Source organism: Vigna angularis, chromosome 6, assembly GCF_016808095.1.
Source record: "Vigna angularis cultivar LongXiaoDou No.4 chromosome 6, ASM1680809v1, whole genome shotgun sequence".
NCBI classification, from domain to species: Eukaryota; Viridiplantae; Streptophyta; class Magnoliopsida; order Fabales; family Fabaceae; genus Vigna; species Vigna angularis.
In genome coordinates, this window is record NC_068975.1 from 30,159,597 (window position 1) to 30,179,060 (window position 19,464).

The window sequence follows — 19,464 nt, forward strand, 5'->3', positions numbered from 1 at the left end:
TAAAGACTGCCAAACAATGCTATAAAAATTAACCATTAGCCAAGAATGGTGGTTACGTAAAGTATTTTGTTTGAGGAGTAAGTATGTGTGAGTAAGACACATGAATGACATCTTTTGATTTGAAAAAAAAAAGGATATTAATAATGAAGTGTGGGAAGTAAATAATTTTATTTATTTGTTGTGATGGCAAAAAACATGATCTCATGGTATCATATGGTTGTAATGAAGCAGAAGAAAGCTAATTATCCAGTTTCCTTAATTGCTTTTATTTGAAGACTCTTAAGATAATGATGGGTAACATAGTTATTAAAAGAAAAAGACAGTGTTGTATTGATGAGAAATGAGGTTGAAATGAAAGCAAAGAATTTGATGAGCAGAAAAGGACAGAGTAATTTGATATTTGCAATCTGTTGAATTCATGGAAATAAGATTTGGTCCTACAAAAAGCTTTAGCCACCCCAAATACTTACTTTTCATCCATAATTAAAGACTATTTTAGTTTTGGCTTGTTTGTGTGTAACCTCCAAAATGAACCATATGTGCAAGGAAAGAAACACACTAATGGACCTGTCTTTTCAGGAAAACAATGAAAAAGATGAAAACGGTTTTGGGGAAAGACATTTATGATATGCTGTGCAAACTTGCAATCATGTCATTTTCAATAACTACACCCATTTATTTAAAGCTGATTTAGACCATTTCATGTGCTTGACCCTTCTCACAAGTTGTGTTTTTTATGCTTTTATTTATTTATTGTGGTTCTCATCCACATCTGGGTCAGTCTAACTTAGAAGCAAGGAATCAAGTTATACATTTGGATCAAAAACCATTGTTAGGTGAAACGTTGAATGGGGAGATAGTGACAATTAATATACTCTTTTTTCTAATGCACCTCCTCATATATAAAATTCCACCTAGTGTATTGGATAAATGTTCCTTCTTTTTAATTCTTCTTATGTGTAATAACATGTTTGTTATTATAGGTTGTTGAAAATTTTATATTCACTATAGCTCAAGATGAGCCACAACATGAATTATAATATATTAATAAATATAAATATAATATTTTTGTAAGATCAAATTGGGTTTAAAGTCTATATCTTATATTTAAAACATCTAAATTTATCCTAATACAATTAGTTGTTTGTTACATCTATCATATTATTTGTATATGATTGTTATTATACCACTCATTAATATTTAATGTAGGAGAAGTGTGTATGAGATTTCACATCAACAAAACGTATGATAAATTTATAATGTAAATAGATGTAAATCTCATTTTATAAATTTTTTATGCTTAAAATACACTTTTTAATATATATAAATTTAGTCCATTATATCATGCTAACTTCTCTAAAACGTCTAACTATTTTCTGATTTTTTTTCTTCTCCACCTGACCCTGTGAACCAGCCTCCATGATGAAACAAGATCTTGACTTTCTCAAAATAGTTATATAGGAGATTTCTATTCAAGTACATAGATAATAGTATATACATGTTTTTGAAAAAAGTTTATATTTGATAAGCGAGAATTGAATTTATTATTTAAAATGAAAGTTAAGCATTTCAAGGCTTCTTCCTATTTTTGAAAAACTGGTCTAATGGATTGCAAGAACGTGTTAAAAGTGAAGCTTCGTAAGTGACAATGTCAAATTCACAACGGTTTTGTGGCTAATTTTTCTTCTTGTAATGTGTGTTGTTGTAGATAAATAACAATGGTCATAGTTGTTGGATGAAGAATTGTCCTTGATTGAAAGGGGTGATTTTCTTGCGTCATTTGATTACAAATTTGGGAGAGTGGTATAAGAAATTTTTGACTGACGTATATAGTTTGACTTCTAGGGTGAACTATTTAATAACAGAGAGAAGAGATATTAAAATCATCCATGCATGTTTTCTAATCAAATTTCTACTGGAATATAGCATTTGGTGTCTTTTGTGTTAACATGTGTGAACTATTAACGAAGCACACATGTTTGTAAGAAGTTCTAACAAAGAAAAGTTTGAATGGTTTGGGCCATGTTGACTAAGATAAAAGAATTGGGCCATTTAACATAAGAATTTTTGTTGATTGTAAAGAAAGGGAACTTTTCAACACCCAATGCACGAGTTTGAAAGTTTGCCTATTTGACCCCTCAGGCAACATGCAACAATAATATGCTTGTAAAGTGTATTTTACTTTTCCAATTTTCTTCTGGAGACTATTGAATCATAAAACTTTGCCCAAATTTGTGTATTTTGTTCTTTCTTATTTTTAAACTTATGGGTTTACCAATATTAAGTTGTTTTAATAAGAGAGAAAAAATAAATTATTTATTATGCATGAAATGTGAGTGCTTTTACTAAAGAACATGTGATGTTTTTACAACTATAGGAGAGAGATTTGAAGCTAACACTTCATGTAAATTATGCAAACTTTTCTATCACTGGTCAATCTTAGTGGATATCAAGCATGTGGTTATGAAATTAAATGCATTTTCTAATTTGAGTAGGTGATGCAGAACACGTGTCTTTTGATAACAAAATTAGTTAAATGTTAATGTAAAAAGTAGAGAATATTAAACAAGTTAATTGTGATTTGGATGTTAATCTTCATTAGCTGTTACTTAAAAAACTGCTAATAAAGAACAAAATAATTTGAAAAACACCTTTGGAACATTTTATTAATTGGTTAGTAAAAGCTGCAAATTAAAATGTTTAAATATAATTTTACTTGTATATGAGAGAGTTGAATGATTTATTTTTACAATTAAAAGCCAAAACCACTTATTTGGATTTTCAAAATTGAGGTAAAAATTTAGAAAGTAAATTGAAATTTTATTCAAGTTCATTTTAATCGAATACGTTCTGTTGAAAACTGGTGGCCCCCAACCTAGCATAGTAATTAAGTTTTAAATTTAATTGTTAAAATGAAATTTTTTTCAAAGTGATTTTTTGTAATGAAATGCAATGTTTGTAATTAAGAGAAAATAAATTGTCAGATCACACGGCAGAAAAAAAATGAAGATGCTTTGATGGTGAGAAGTTTCATAAGATTTCCCCCCTAAAACTTTGCTTTTATGACAGACTATTCTTTTTGACCAATTGCGCAAATGAAGGTGACTTGTTTTTTACATTTACATTATAGTATGACATTTGCAGTCTGTATTGAATGCTAAAGACTTTTTTTTGTCTTCCAACAGTTTAAATATGTTTCCATTAAAATAGTAGAAACATTACTAAAATACATAATACTTCTTATATATAATCAAGTTATACAGATAAATACATGAAAACTTCTTCGGCATTTACCTAAGAACTACATTTATTATTTTATTATTAGATATATATTTAAAGATTTTAAGTTATTGAAATTTATATCATCCATTTTCTACACTGAAACTGATAAATGGGTTTTTTTTATTAATAGTTCTTCAACAAAACTGCTTATAAAGGATTTTTAAATCTAAAGATTACAGAAAATATAATAGTTTACTCTCTTTTCCTCACCTTATAATAATAAAAATTATTAGCAAGTATGATGAGAAAGTAAAAACAGTAAAAAAATTAATGTATCGTATTAAAAAAAATTGAAACGCGATTTTAATTGGAAGCTGCCAGTAAGGCGTTTTCGAGAAATGCCCTGTGAGAAACCCAGCCCCCTCCCACGGCATCTGAACCACCGACCAAGTTGAATGAACTGAAAAAAACAATAGTGTTTAAAAAAATGTTATTAACGTGCTAAATGTTAGCGTAAAGAAGATTTCCAGCACCAAAAAGATGACACGACTAGCAGTATTCCAAACATGTATGACTCATGGTAACTACCATGTGATAAAAATACTCAGACTAACACCAAAACAAAAATAATCTACCATGACTCAAAGTAAAACATACATTTGAAGAAGTGAAAACTAATATGTAAGTTTTCAATGAAATAAAACAAGGTGAGAGACTTAAATATTAACCTGAAACTCTCACTATTATATACTGAAATAGAATCATATATTTCTGCTGTCAGCAATTTTCTTTGGTGCTACCAACCGACACTCTCACTGAAAAGTTTACTTCCAAGGAAATAGTAACCTTGGAAGGCCACAGATTCACTAGATATAAAGGTTGATAATGCAAAATGGCGTAAATGGAATCATTAGAAAGAATAAGATCAAATAACACATTTACATGATTGATGACAATAAAATGGAAACTGAACTTCAAATCGACAACCCAATTTATAAGTAGAATAAAGCATTTATAAGTAAAACAAAGCGACCAACATAAGACCTTTATCTATATCTATAACTATATTACATACAAACTCATGCGATACATAATTAGGATCTTTCCTCATATAATCTCAAGCTTGAAATAACATGATAAAGAGAATGGTGCCTATTTCCCACAGTTGAACCCACGACACACGGATAGGACTATTACAAGGATCAGTGCTATCAGAATTCCCAGGACAATGAGCTTTATCTTCATGTTTTGTAGCCACATTTTTCGACGGATTCTGGTTCCAGAAGTCCTGAAATCTTGTGCCTGAAAAATGTATTTTTCTTCAAAATGGTAAAATATAAATTTGCACTACCACATCCGTATCAAAGCCAAAAAGAATGAAAGCATACGGAAATCAGGATCCGAGACTTTTCTTAGATTTTTTGGCATGTGGAGAGAGAAGAGAGCGGAAAGTGGAATATATACAAATCATTTTTTAAATATAAAAGAAGATGTAACTAGATAGTCTGAAACAATGAAGACACCAAAACTGAGGAATCTCCTCTCAATATTTAGAAATATGCTATAGTTAGCATTCGCTTAAGAAATTATTAGTCCCACCAAAAGAAATAAATCTCCTTTCACATACATACTTCATAAACACAGTACATACTAACCTGGTTATGAAGGTTCTCTGTCTTATCCACCAGAAGCTCTATTTTTTCACCCCTGTCCAGAACCTACATTAAATTATAAATGTCAGTATAATTTGATCAAATGCCCTTATCTTATACATCAGACTTGTTGATCCAATTATAGTCAAAGGCCTGCAATAATGTTGTCTTGACTTGTCTTGGCATACGTTGATAAAAACGAACATTGTAAACACAGGTTGATAAGGTGCAGTAGTTCTAGGAAAGATATAATTTTGAAAATCACAGTGCACAAGCATATCAAACAAAAATGAGATAGGCCGGCATCAAAACTTGCCAGTTAAACAACAAAAACAGAGAGAAAACTAAAATAGTTAATATATAAACATCAGAAATAAAGTGGTTTCTAGTATTACAATAAATAAATAAAATGACCACTGATGCATGTCAAACCCATTTTTATCTGTACATTTCTGCAGAAAACTTCTGCTAAGGTTCAAAGAGAAGATACAACAAGGAACATGAAATGAACAAGCAACTGCGACCAGTGAATTTATGATGATGAAGTCAGAGAATACAAGGGGAAAGTTGCGTACAATGACACCTCCCCCCATACATTTGGGAAGGAGACTGGTGTACGTTAGCTTTAGCGTACATAAGGTAAATTTATCTTGGCTTTCTTTGAAATTTCGAACGCTTTTATTGCATCTTCGTTGTGATAATCTTACTTCTGCAGTTGCAATAGTTATAATTAGTTTGAATTTCTGCATCGCATAGTATGAGTACCCAAAACTATTTTGCTAGTACTTCATACCCCCCGTATTTTTAGGTTTTCAATAAACCCCCAATCGGCAGTATCTCTTTTCTAATCACCAGGATCAGACCTTAAAGTTTCTTTCATCAAAATATAACAGCAAAATGTAATATTGGGGTATGAGAAAAAAAAAACTTAAAATTAATCCAACTGCCCAAGGAATAGAAGGAAATAACGCTTCCAATTGTCAAAGAATTCAAATATTGCGAACGGCCTGATCCCAACATGAAATAAGCTAACGATTGCAATTTATACAATGCAAATAATTGGAACTACACATGCACAATAATGCTCAAAACTCATTAGAAAAAAAAAAAACTTCAAAAACTAGAGTATGGTTGCAGTAAACAGGGTGGAAATATACACAAAAAGGTGCTGAATGCAATGCATATAATTTATATTATAATCAGAAAACAAATAAATTAAGACACCAATAAATGCAACAGGGAGCTGGACTAGACAACATTGTCGAAGCCTAGAAATAGTTAGAAATGAAATTAAAAGGTGTTATATGAAAATGCTGCATTTAGGCCAAGGCTAACGGTGAGCAATAGCTGCCGGACAAGTAATAGAGTAACATAGAACAAAGAAATCAGACAACTAGAGCTACTTTTGTCAAATAGGTGAAGAATTGAGTCAAGTAATAATACAATGAACAGAGCAGAGACACATACCACAAGGAACTGAACAGAAAAGTACTGGGCAGCTAGAATTGACTGAAAAAATGAGAGAAAGGCCCAGATTTGGCTGCCTGACAATTGCAAGGTTTCTGCCAGAATTTAAAAAACAGGTAGAATAGAAAGCAGAATTTTCTTTGAATGAACCAGGATTTCTAACTTCAAAATCATTAAATGGAAAAAAGATTGACAATGGAGCCAGAATAACCATATGTGTGCACAAAACAGGCTTTTCAGTCCAGCTTAGTGGGATGACCATGAAGGACACGATCCCTGCCACTACACACACTGCAAAAACATAATACGATGCAACTAATGCTGCAGCTAGGTGCCATTACATGCCGCTACAGTATTAACTATGAATTATTAGAGAAATAGGTATCACTATAACACCTATTACTAAGTAATTTAGCCTGCTAATGCAAAAGGTACTCTATGTATCTAGCTCACAGCTCAGTACTTCTGTTAACAAATTCTGGCTTATTTACGAAAATGGAGCAGTTTTGGTTTGTTAACAAATTCTGTTAACAAACATAGACGTTATGATTTTTGCATGAAGTTGTGCCCGTGGGGCGATTTCTCTCTTCTTTTTTAAATATCTGATTACGTTTTAAAATATATTTAATGTGTATTTATGATTTGTATTAGAGATGATTTAATTTTTTAAATTTAATTGTGAATAAATTTAGTAAATAGTTTATTTTAATATTGTAATTATTATTTAAGATTTTAATTATTAATATTTTAAATTTTTGTCAACAGAAAGTGTAACACCCTGGAAAATAACGTACGCTGGAGTACGCGTGGCAGCTGGAGAACGAGACACCTCAACAACGTACGTGGCAACCGCAGAGCGTGACACTTCACCTACGGACGCCAGGTGTCACGCTGCATGGAGTCTGGAGTAAGGAGCGCAGTGCAGTTTGCGTGTTACTCTGAGAATGCGACACTTCAACAACGGACGCCAGGTGTCATGCCGAGGGGAGTCAGAAACCAGTTAGTGGAAAACAAGTGACGGCTGAAGAGGGGACGTTCGTCCTCGACTGTGGAGCAAAATTTGAATCTCAGAAAAGTCTACTCCACTCTCTGCATTCACTTTCTTCCTTACCAAAACTCTGACCTTTCTTCTTCTCCACCTTCTCTCTAGAAAACTCCCTCCTTCTCTCTACTGTTACTCACCCATTTCTTCTCCGTTCAACATTCAGAACCATAGGAACGTTCCCTGCGTCGTGAGCTTTATCCTGGACCGAACAGCTCCAGATTCTGAAACCGGTAAGTCTCTCGACTTAGACGCTCGTTTCTGGATGACATGCGAAACTAATATTCAGTTGCATGCAAGGGTATAAACTAAGTTCTCTGAATTTTCTTTTGGGTTAGACTTAGTTGAAGAACGTAAGAAAAATCGTGGAGGGTAGAAAGCCATAGTTGGTCGAGTCAAAATCACACTCTTAGGACGTTCACTTCTGATCCAGGTAAGGGAAGCTTATTTGATTTAATTCGTATGTTTGTCTTGTACTGTATGAACATTATGTGTGTCGCATGAAGTATGATCTGTGTTATTTGATTTTTGTATATGATCATAAGTATGAGTTGATATATGGTAAATATGAAATGTACTATGATATGAGTATTTGAAAATATGAAATATATATATGCTAAGAAATGAGTAAATGTAAGTGAAACTTGAATATAAACTTCCTTATGATAACGTACGTCCGACATTAAACGGTTCTTGACCGTTTGGTGTTCTAGTAAAATTCTTTGAATTGGAATACTTTCATTTGGGAAGAATTCTGGTCGAGGATGAGCTGTGTCGGTCTTTTACTTAGAGCTCATAATGAACAAGTGTCGAGCACCCTTGATAACACAGATCATCCATCTGTGTCGACCGACAGTGTCGAGCACCCTTGATAACACAGATCATCCATCTATGTCGACCGACAGTGTCGAGCACCCTTGATAACACAGATCATCCATCTGTGTCGACCGACAGTGTCGAGCACCCTTGATAACAGATCATCCATCTGTGTCGACCGACAGTGTCGAGCACCCTTGATAACACAGATCATCCATCTGTGTCGACCGACAGTGTCGAGCACCCTTGATAACAGATCATCCATCTGTGTCGACCGACAGTGTCGAGTACCCTTGACAATACAGATCATCCATCTGTGTCGACCGACAGTGTCGAGTACCCTTGATAATGCAGATCATCCATATGTGTCGACCGACAGTGTCGAGTACCCTTGATAATACAGATCATCCATTTGTGTCGACAGACAGTGTCGAGCACCCTTGTTAATACAGATCATCCATTTGTGTCGACCGACCGTGTAGAGCAACCTTCTTAATACAGGTCGTCCATCTGGGTCGACCGACCGTTTCGAGTACCATTGGTAATACAGGTCGACCATCTTTGTCGACCAACCATGTTGATCACCCATGATAACACAGATCATCCATCTGTGTCGACTGACCATGTCGAGCACCCATTGTTAATACAGGTCATTCATCTGTGTCGACCGATTGTGTCGAGCACCCTTCTTAATACAGGTTGTCCATCTGTGTCGAGCACCCTTCTTAATATAGGTCGTCCATCTGGGTCGACCGACCGTGTCGAGCACCCGTGTTAATACAGATCGTCCATCTATCTGGTAGTCGGTATCACTTTATTTTGGAACGGGGTAAATTCTTCGGTCTCGTTCTTCACGTTTGTCCTCGTTGTAAAGAGGGCTGAACGTTCGTGATTTTATGTACTTGGACTGAAAGACAAAAATGAAAATAAAGGTGAAAGATTATAAATGATGAACAGTATATGTGATGAATAAACGGTTGTGGAATTTGAACGAGCGTTCCAGGGAGGAACGACTCTAGAATGAAAGTTGTGATTTGTAATGTATGAATGTGGACAAAGCTTGGCCGACGTTTCATCCTGATGTTCCGTGAGTACTCGTCCTCACATAGAGGGGGTACATCATGTGTGGGAACGGCAGGAGGTCCTAGTCCTTAGGGTTACTTTGGACGGAACGGACTAACCTCGGGTGGCAGCTGAGGAGAAATTCAGTTATCACATCACCCGGGTGCAAGAAACGTAGTAGCTACACAAGATTCATACAGTCCGGACGATCAGTCTAGTATCAGGAATTGGTTGAGTAATTGAATGAGTTAAATTATATGTTGAGAAGTATCGATATGATTGTTATGATTATGAAATGTGTATTTTACTTGAATTAAATTCAATAAGCTTACACTGTGTTCTCTTCTTTGCGTTGTCGATCGTCTTTGTACGTCCGTCCTGTCTATGCAATGATCATTCGTGTGGATGTGAGCAGATGGTGAGACGTTGCTTGAGGAAACGCTGGAAGAAGAAAATTTGGAGGAAGCAACCCTCGTAGATGTTGAAGTGAAGGCCGAACAGTAGATGTTCGGTTAGACGTTTAGATTTGATATTTTATTTTATTGGTTCTAGAGCGACCCCTTTTTATTAAGTGACCGTTCGATATTTCTGTTTTGTAAACCGTTCGGTCAGGTATGCTTGGGTCGAGCGTTGTTTTGTATTCAACTTATTGTAAGGTCGTTCGGCCGGAACCTTGGCTAATTAATTAACACTGATTTGGTTTATCATTAATCGTAATTAATTCTACTATATGGTGTTTATTGTATTTTTGGGATGTTACATTAGTGGTATCTGAACATTGGTATCTGAACATTTGGGAGATTAAAAATAATAATGATAACATAAAATGTATATTGTCATAGTAATAGAATATTTGAAATGAAAATACATTATAGATTAATAACCACAATATAAATATTTATACGTGTGAATCAATGACACAAGGTGGCCTTCTAAGTTGTCTACTAGGCCTTTTGTGTGCTCTATATTCAGTGAATGGGTCATATGGCAGTGCAACTGGCATGCGAAATTGTTGTTTAATATTATCGTCATTGTCACCATCTTGCTCTTCATCCTGTCCACTTTCATTATCAATCAATGTGAAGACATCGATAATAATCTATAGGTGGTATTGGATTGTATGCAAGAAGTGTAGTTGTAGAGGTTGGGAAGATATTATGAGACGGACTTGAAAAAAAGTTGGGTTCAAATGGAAAGATATTGTATGTGGAAAGGGAACTTATTGAGATGAACATGGTGTGAAGATTACCCATGTATCTGAACATTGGTGGTGTTTGAAAATTAAATTGAGCAGCATATTACTGCTGAAATTGTTGGGCAACAAAGGAATATCCAATATGTTCATATTGTGGAGGGGTTTATAGAGGCTCCCATGGCATGTCATATTGTTGAAAATGTAACGACTAGTTTAGTTTTATAAAGACTGCATTATAAAATGTATTAGAAAATGAACTTATATTGTCATCTGATATTTGATGTTTGTTGAGGTGTTATGTGAAAGATAGTTTGTTGAATGTAGCATTGCATATACTATGAAGTATCACACAAATGGCTATTTCTACTAAAATTATTTTCTTGAATTAGACCGTTATGCTAGTCATTCCACGTTAGTATCCATTTTTATGATATTGTGACCAATATCTATTTGTTCTTCCTCTCATGTCTTCTTTAGGAAGCTTATCTGAGTTTAATGGGTTAGTAGGAATAGATTGGCCAAGCTCAAATTGTCACATGACTCGTCAACTTAATGAAACTCCACTATGACAACATGAGAAGAACAATTTTGCAGCTGACAAAGGGGATGTGAATAGTAATCAAAGTCCTGACGTTATTTCTACGGTAAGGAATCCCCAAATCTTAAAACAAAAATGGTGTAAACATGATGAGTCTCGAAAAGGAAATAAAAAACTAAGTGGAGAAATATGTAGTTATTGTTTATTAATAACCTCTTTTGGTTTTATGTGATCAAATGTGTTACTAAGAGCTCAAGGGAATGAATAAGTGTGTTTATCTTTTGTGATGGATGAGACCACCTATCGCAGTAATAATTAGTTAGAAAAATAATAAAATTATGATACAAATTAAAACTTAAAACAATAGTGTATGACATGAAACATAACCTTTCTGCCAAAGGAAAACGAATACTTGCAACAATTTTCTGAGCAGTTAAAGGTTCAAAGCTAGAGATATACATTTGGATTGTTACTATTGCAAATTAACACTAGGTTCAACCGTCCGCATGTATATTTCGAACTATTGAACCTTTAACTACTAAAGAAATTACTACCAATCTTGGTTTCCTTTTAGCAAATGGGTTATTTTTCATAGCATATACTATTGCTTTAAATTTTAACCAGCATCATAACTTTTTGATTTTTTATAGGATTAAATATGTTTTTTTATCCCAAAACTGTTTACTAAAATGGTATGTTGTTCCTGCTTCAAAGAATGTGTCAATTTCATCCTTAACTTTATAAAAATATATAAAATGTCCTCAACAGAAACTAATAGTTAGAGTCTCCCTCTCCTCCTTGCAACTCTATCTATAATTGGGGGTTCTTAGGTTTTGTGTTCAAGGGTGAGGGTGGAGGTCGTGTGGGCCCTATATGCAAGTTGTGCACGGCGGTGAGCGAGGGTCTATTCGTGGAGACCATGATGGAGTTTGTGGAAAGGGTATGGAGTTGGACAGAGTGGGAGAAGGTGTGATTGAGCTCAACGACGCTGCAAAGGGTGGGAAAGTGGTTGGGAGAAGACTTTTAATCTGACAGATCACTCTGACTGCAAATTCCTTTCATTTCAATGGCTTTTTGCACTTATAAAACCCCTACCACTACCCTTCAAATTCATCATTCCATTTTTGCAACTCCGAAACCATATTCTTATTGTCCCTTCAAAATGTCACCCTCAACCCTCTCCCACAAATCCCACAGGGCAACAATATACTCCCCAATTTCCCTTTTCTGGTTTTCCCAAAACCCATTTCTGAAAGTAGGTTTCGCTCCCTTGATGATGGGGTGGAAGAAGTTTCTAGAACCATGTGGGAACAGCATGAAGAAGAAGCAGAAGCAAAATATGAGAAGGATGGATGCACGGTAACAGACACCTCAAGAGCCTTGTGTAACTAGAGGTGAAAGGTGAGGTCGAATTCCATGGCCTCCACAATGCCAAGGAGAGAGAGGGAGTTGGAGTGAGGAGAAAGAGAAAGAGAGAGAGAGATAGTTGTGGGGAGGAGAGGGAGACTTTAATGTCGTTAGCTATTGTTTGCTATTGAGGACATTTTACATTCATTTATGAAATATAGGAACGAAATTGGTACATACTTTGAAGCAAAGACAAAATACATTTTAGTCAATACGAAAAACATATTTATCCCATTTTTATAACTAAGTATTATTGCTTATAGGTGGTCTTGTCCCAAACAGCAGACAAACACACCTACTTATTCCCTTCAACTCTTATGTAGCACATTTGACCACATATAACCAAGAGGTTAATAATAAACAATAATCACATTTTTCTCCACTTTGATTTTTTTTAGACTCATGCATATATCATTTTTTTAGTTTTTATGGACTTCTTATCGTAAAAATAATGTCAAGCCTTTGATAACTATTTATGTCCTCTGTGAGCCACGCAGTTGTTCTTCTCATATGCTTTGCCAAAGTGAAGTTTTACCAGTTGACCGAGTCAAGCTAATTTGGGTTTTGCCAATATATTCCTATTGACCTATTAAACTTAGATAAGCTTCATAAAGAAAACATGAGAGGAAGAAAAAACAGATATTGACCACTACATTATCAAAACTGGATAGAAATGTAGAATTATCAACACGACTGCCTAATTCAAGAAGACAATTTTAGTCGGAATGGTCATTTGCGTAATACTTCACAATATATGTAATGGCATATTCAACACACTATCTCATACATAACACCTCAACAAACATCAATATTAGGCGATGTTAATTCATTTTCTAATACATTCCATACTACATTATTTATTCAAACTATATTAACCATTGTGTTTCCAACAATATGACACTTCAACAACCATAACCCCACCACGATATGAACATATTGGATCTTCTTCTAATTTCAACCGCCATATGGTGCTAATTTAATTTCCAAATACCACCAATGTTTAGATACCTAGGTAATCTTCACACCATAACTAGTTCATCTTCATCTCAACAAGTTCCTTCCACATACAACATCTTTTACTATGACAATATATATTTTAAGTTATCATTATTATTTTTAGTTTTCCAAAATTCTTTCTATTGACATAAAATTTGAAATATTAATAATTACAATCTTAAAAATAATAATTACAACATTAAAATAGACTATTTACTAAAAAATTCAATATTAAATTAAATTTAAAAAATTACATCATCTCCAAATAAAACCACAAATACAAATTAAATATATTTTTAGACTGTAATAAAAAATAAAAATAAAAGAGAGAGAGAGAAATCGTCCAAATGCTCAACTTTCATCAAAATAAATAAATAAAAAATCACAAGTCCTGAAATGCAGCATGACTTCAAAAAATAAAAAAAGGAAACTAAAAACCTTTGCATCGACATAACTTCAACCCAAACATAAAAAGTGTAAAAACATTGAATTCCTCTTTCCCATCACAACTTCAGTTTGAAAAAAAAAAATGTTCCAAGCCAAAGTCATGCTTTAAAGCATGACTTCAAAAAACAAATCAGATGCACTCAGTAGTCTTTCGTATCACAACTTTAGATATAACAAAAAGCGAATAATTTGTTATCACAAAAGTCATGCCAGGAAGCAGCACTCGTTTTTTCAAGGTTAAAGTCATCCCTCGTCTCACGGTTTACGCATTCTTGTAATTTTTTTAAAAGTACCCATTTACGTATAATCAAACAAAAACTACACCATTTTCATAAATAAGCAACTAAGTGTCCGATTGTTTTCTACAGCTACTATAGGTATGTCTACTGTCATGTTCTCTACAATCTGTGTTGGGAAACTAAAAACGCCTGAGTTAAAAAGACTTCAACCCAAACATAAAAATGTAAATACACTGAAGTCCTCTTTCCAAGCACAACTTCAGTTTGAAAAAAAAAATCTTCCAAGTCAAAGTCGTGCTTCCAAGCATGACTTCAAAAAGAAAAATCAGATGCACTGAAGTTATCTTTCGTATCACAACTTTAGATACGATAAAAACCAAATAATTTTAAAGTCATCCCTAGTCTCACGACTTACTCATTCTTGTAATTTTTCTAAAAGTGCCCATTTACATATAATCAAACCAAAACGGCACCATTTTCGTAAATAAGCAACTAATTTTCCAATAGTTTTCTACAGCCACTATAGATATGTCTACTGTCATGTTCTGCTACAGTCTTGTTGGAATACAGTAAGTTCGAGAAAAGTTATCTGCCTAATTAGGTTTTGTACAGAACTACTCAGTAGTTACATGTTTCACATAAATATGAGTTCTCACCTTATTTTCTCTTAGTTTTCTCACACTTCCTATCATTTTCCTTTAACAACTTTTGGTCTTTAAAATAAATGACTGGTGACCATTACCAAATTGAAAGACAACATTATCTTCTCTCAACCTACTCTAATACCCTTGATTCCTGTCAAGTATCAACAGCTGTTAAAAACTTATGCTTACTACTGAGGAAACAAGTAGGTGGAAAGGTCCCTTACCTAACTCCCCACAGCTCAATAGAAACAAACTTTTTTCATCTAAATGAAGAACCGGAACTCACTTGGCCATAAGCATTTTACACAATCCAACAATTAGACAAGATTACATTTTATTATTCTCTATCAAAACAGAGCCTTATTTCAGTCTTCTTGCAATGACATGACAGCACTCAGTTTTATAAATGCTTTCTTGTAAACCTTATTTTACTGTAGCAGCGCTCAGCCTACTAAAACCATTACAGACTCTAAAACCTAGACAGTAGAGAGAAAACATGGGAAAGAGTTTCAACATAAAATGGAAATGGAGAACTTAGATTTCGGATTAATCTTCCAACTACCCTGCCTTGGCCTCTTTTTGCCAATTATGCAACCTAGCTACTTGAAGATTACAATAAATAATCTCATTGTCTTTCTAGTTGTATGTCACATATACAAACCACCACCCTTTAAGGGAGAAGAAGATTTGATAATCACTTTCAGATCCCAAATGTAATAAAGACAATATCTACATACAGGTATGTCAGATCACTATCCAATATGCCTAAGCTTGATCAGACCAAATACCAATGTGTCACAAGCACAATCCATGAACTTCATACAAGATAGACTCGTGTTCAGTTTTGCAGACATCCATTCAATGTTGTTGTCTTATTTATTCTGGGAATTTAAACATTCACAGTAATGTTTATTGATCGGAAAAAATGATTGTACCCATCGATCTCTTCAGTTTACTACCATCTTAAATTAGTGCAATTAAGTAGTTCATGTGTACCTTTTCAATATTCTCCATCATGACACCTTTAACTTCGGAAACCTGAGCTTTCACCTTCGCAAGCTTGTTGACCTCTTCGGGATGATCAACACAGTACTGCATATGTTCCTTTAACTTTGGCCTGGACACAAACCTTAACACATTAGCTAATACAGCAATATAAACCCACTGCCTTACACTTTAAAAGCTTAGAACAGAAACATAATACCCAAATTCCTTGTTAAGGCTGTTCGCAGGAGCTGTGGTGGCCCTTCCTCCACCATATTTTGACACAAAATCATCTTTGACACGCTCTAAAAAAGCCATGGGCACTTGCCTTCCAATTGATTCATCAGCAACAATACAATATGCTACAAAATTCCAAAAGTAGGACATTTCAGAACTACCAAACTTCAAAATTTTAAGCTTCACTTATGCAAAGCAATATCAGTTGATAAAACTAGAAAAAAGAAATCCCAAAAATCAGAAACACTGCATGGTTATCAATCTTAGATAACATAGATTTGTGGCCAGAACCTCCAAAGACAATAGTAAGATAATGGATAATTGGATGACTGCCATTCTGAATCTTTTATACAAATTAAATAATTTTACTTCAGATATGCAGATGATTGAAACAAAAATTTAAGATAAATTAAAGTCTTGAGCTAAATAACAATTCAAAAATTATATTGTTATTTTTAATTTCGAATAATCCTTACAGTTCTATAAGACAGAAGTAGAGAACACTTCTTACAAAATAATTACCTGAAGAATGGAATTAAAAATCTACTTTGTTAATGTGGGATTGTTTTCACTGCTTCATGTGTTGTGTATTCCTAGACTTATGGAAACACGCCAGCTTGTCACAGCATGTGTTAACAATATATTAAACCATTTTGTATGCATTTTAATAGAATTTGGATACTCCCCTGAATTATTGTTAACCGGAGAGGTCCTGTTTAATAAATTTTAACAATTTATTATGGTTACTACTTAATATATATGTTGAAATAAAAATTAGAATTAAATATGTTTTTGATCTCTTAACTTTTAATGAAAATTGAAATTAATCATTTTTTAAACTTTGGTCCAATTTATTCTTCTAACTTTATAAATGCGTGAATTTAGTCTTTTTAACCAAATTTTCTTAAGTTTATTTGACGTTTCAAATGTGTTTTATAATAGCATTTGAGTTATTTACACCTTTTAACACATTTTCGCTTCAATATTAGCTTAAAAATGTGTTTGAAACATTAAATAAACTAAACCAAATTAAGTTAAAATTACTAAATCCACGCATTTATAAAGTTAAGAGACTAAATTGGATCAAAGTTTTGAAGATAGACTAATTCTAATTTTCACTAAAAGTTAAAGGATCAAAAACATATTTAACCCTAAAAACTAACAAACTCACTAGACCAGGCATGCATGCTACCCAATTTACTTTCATAGTTTTAACTGGTTTTTATTTCAACAGTGGATTAAGTGAAAATTAATAAACATAGTAAATGGCTAGGGCTTCTTAAACAAGACCTCTCAACAACATAAAGTACTAGAGTATCCAAAAATATAATACATTATATACCAAAAAACTATATTATATTATACCAAAAATATAATACATTATACCCAGGTATTCTTATTATAAATTATAATAACTAGAAGATGTGTTTCCTGTCAATATCTTGGTTGGCTTCTTAATGGCCGATATAAACTCTTTTAATATGTATGCAATGGAGAACAAAATTTAGGAGTTAACTGATATAAAACACTTGATGATAATTTACACCAAATTATAACAATTTATAAAGACAAATATTATGAAAAATCATTAGTAATGTACTTATGATATTTATCTTATTTTTATGTTTATGCATTGTATTAATAAATTAGCATCTTTTACATATTATAATTTTAACATACATTCCCAAGAAAATATATTATGAAGCAAACACATTTTAGTTATTCCGAAGAATATAAAAATATATCCCCACGTAACTTTAGTTATTAACCAAACACGTTTATTTAAAAATAAGCAGACATGTTGGCCCAAAGGAATGTAATCCTAGGAAGAAATTAGATAACTCAAAGTAAACTCAAAAAAATTTTAAAAAAAAAGGGGTGACCGACGCTACAACAGAAAAACGGAAGACCGTAGACAACACTTGCGTGAGACCGTGAGGAAAAAAATACCAGCATGGAAACTGGATCGTGTTACGGATAACAAGCACAACAGAGGAATGGCGTGCAGAACTTCGATCGGTTGACTGCAACTATGTCGACTAGCATTGCATCAAAAGGATTGTGTAAAAACAGATAAGAATGTGAGAGATAACAGAAAAGTGTTTTGAACGAGGGATTTCGAACTCAACACACTACTGATGAAAAAGAATGATTTCACACAATAATCCTCCAAAAACAAACACAAGAATAGGAAATCCACAAATATTCACAATTCTAGGCATGACATCTGCAAAACCAGAGCGCTCCCCGATTCAACTAAATTTGATACCACCACAACGGTTATGTGTCGCGAACCATAAACAACTTCGCACAGGAATAATACCAAAGCTGAATAACCATTTCATTCCCCCAATAACTACAAAACACATTCCTAAACCACGTAACGAATACAATCCACGTGTCTCTCGGTCTGTTCGCAAGTTTTACGCACACGAACAACGCAAACTAGTTTCATCAACAAAAGGAAACTTAAAATAAACGATCTAGAATCAAATTCAGCACAAGCAACAAGCACGAAGAACATCATCACAAAAACTGAAAGAAAAACAAAACACAGAAAGAATACATACTGTAGCCATTGTCGACGAGGTAATTGAAGGTGTGAGCGTCGCAATTGTAGGTGAACTTGTTGTTAGTGGCAGGAAGCTTCTGAAGGCACTGGAAGGCGATGGAGTTGAAGTTTCCGCTGAATTCAGTGTACTCCGCGAGAATTACCGTTCCACGAGACACGAACGCGTAGATCAGAGACTTCTGCCCCATCGATGAGAATCTGAATTGAGTGTTTGGTAGGGTTTTGGAGTTCGGTTGTTGCAAGAGAGATCTGGAAACAGTTCCGCAGTGGTGACGGTGTCACGCTTTTGCTCAATCCAACATCCAAATCGAAATTCTTCTTTCACACACGCTTTGTTTGGGATTTGTTGAGAGAGAAAGAGGAAGAGGCAAAGGAGAACAGGGAAGGGGGTTTACGAAAGCGGTGAGAAAGAGAGGGAGAGAGTGGTCATAGGGAGGTTTTAACTTTCTGTGAACCTGTTATTACAACGCATGTCAGAATTCTCTGTTGTAACTTTTTCTATTTTCCAATGGTTAATATGGTTTCGTTTCGTATTTATCAAATTGGTATCATTTGACAAATTTTATTATTTAGTTTCTTTTTCATATTTTTTTCGTTATGATTTTTCAATTATAATTCATCTTATGCTATAACCTTGTCATTTAATTATTAATTGCAGTGACATTAGCATGACATTTGATGAGTATAACATAAAATGAATAATAAAATGTACGAACATTCGAAAGTGTAGTATTGAATTATGTGGAATTTTAAAATTAAAAAGGCTAAAGAAACTAATAATCAAATATTTAAATATATGATACAAATTTTATTCTTGTATATACACGGATATATTGTTAAATATATAATACATTCTTTTTGTTTATAATAGCGCCTGAAATGGTTTGCGTGTTTTGGTGTGTCTTTAAATTATTCTAATTTTAAAAATAGTTGTGGATAAGCTT

The 19,464-nt window shown here is 33.7% G+C and overlaps 1 protein-coding gene across 1 annotated transcript; it reads right to left on the reverse strand.

Annotated features, from left to right (window-relative positions):
* Positions 1 to 4,195: 4,195 nt before the first annotated feature.
* Positions 4,196 to 18,987, reverse strand: LOC108343177 (vesicle-associated membrane protein 722). The gene is made up of 5 exons (XM_017581283.2): positions 18,519 to 18,987; positions 15,932 to 16,073; positions 15,724 to 15,844; positions 4,878 to 4,940; positions 4,196 to 4,524 (listed from the first exon to the last, which is right to left on the reverse strand). The coding sequence occupies exons 1-5, from the start codon at positions 18,706 to 18,708 to the stop codon at positions 4,375 to 4,377; spliced, it is 666 nt and encodes a 221-aa protein (XP_017436772.1). The 5' UTR covers positions 18,709 to 18,987; the 3' UTR covers positions 4,196 to 4,374.
* Positions 18,988 to 19,464: the final 477 nt, after the last annotated feature.

Coding starts and splice junctions, on each gene's coding strand:
- LOC108343177 (XM_017581283.2), bottom strand. CDS start 18,708: ATGGGGCAGAAGTCTCTGATCTACGCGTTCGTGTCTCGTGGAACGGTA. Junction 15,845..15,931: donor AGCCTTAACAAGGAATTTGG/GTATTATGTTTC, acceptor GTTTGTGTCCAG/GCCAAAGTTAAAGGAACATA. Junction 4,941..15,723: donor TGATGGAGAATATTGAAAAG/GTACACATGAAC, acceptor AATTTAATGTAG/GTTCTGGACAGGGGTGAAAA.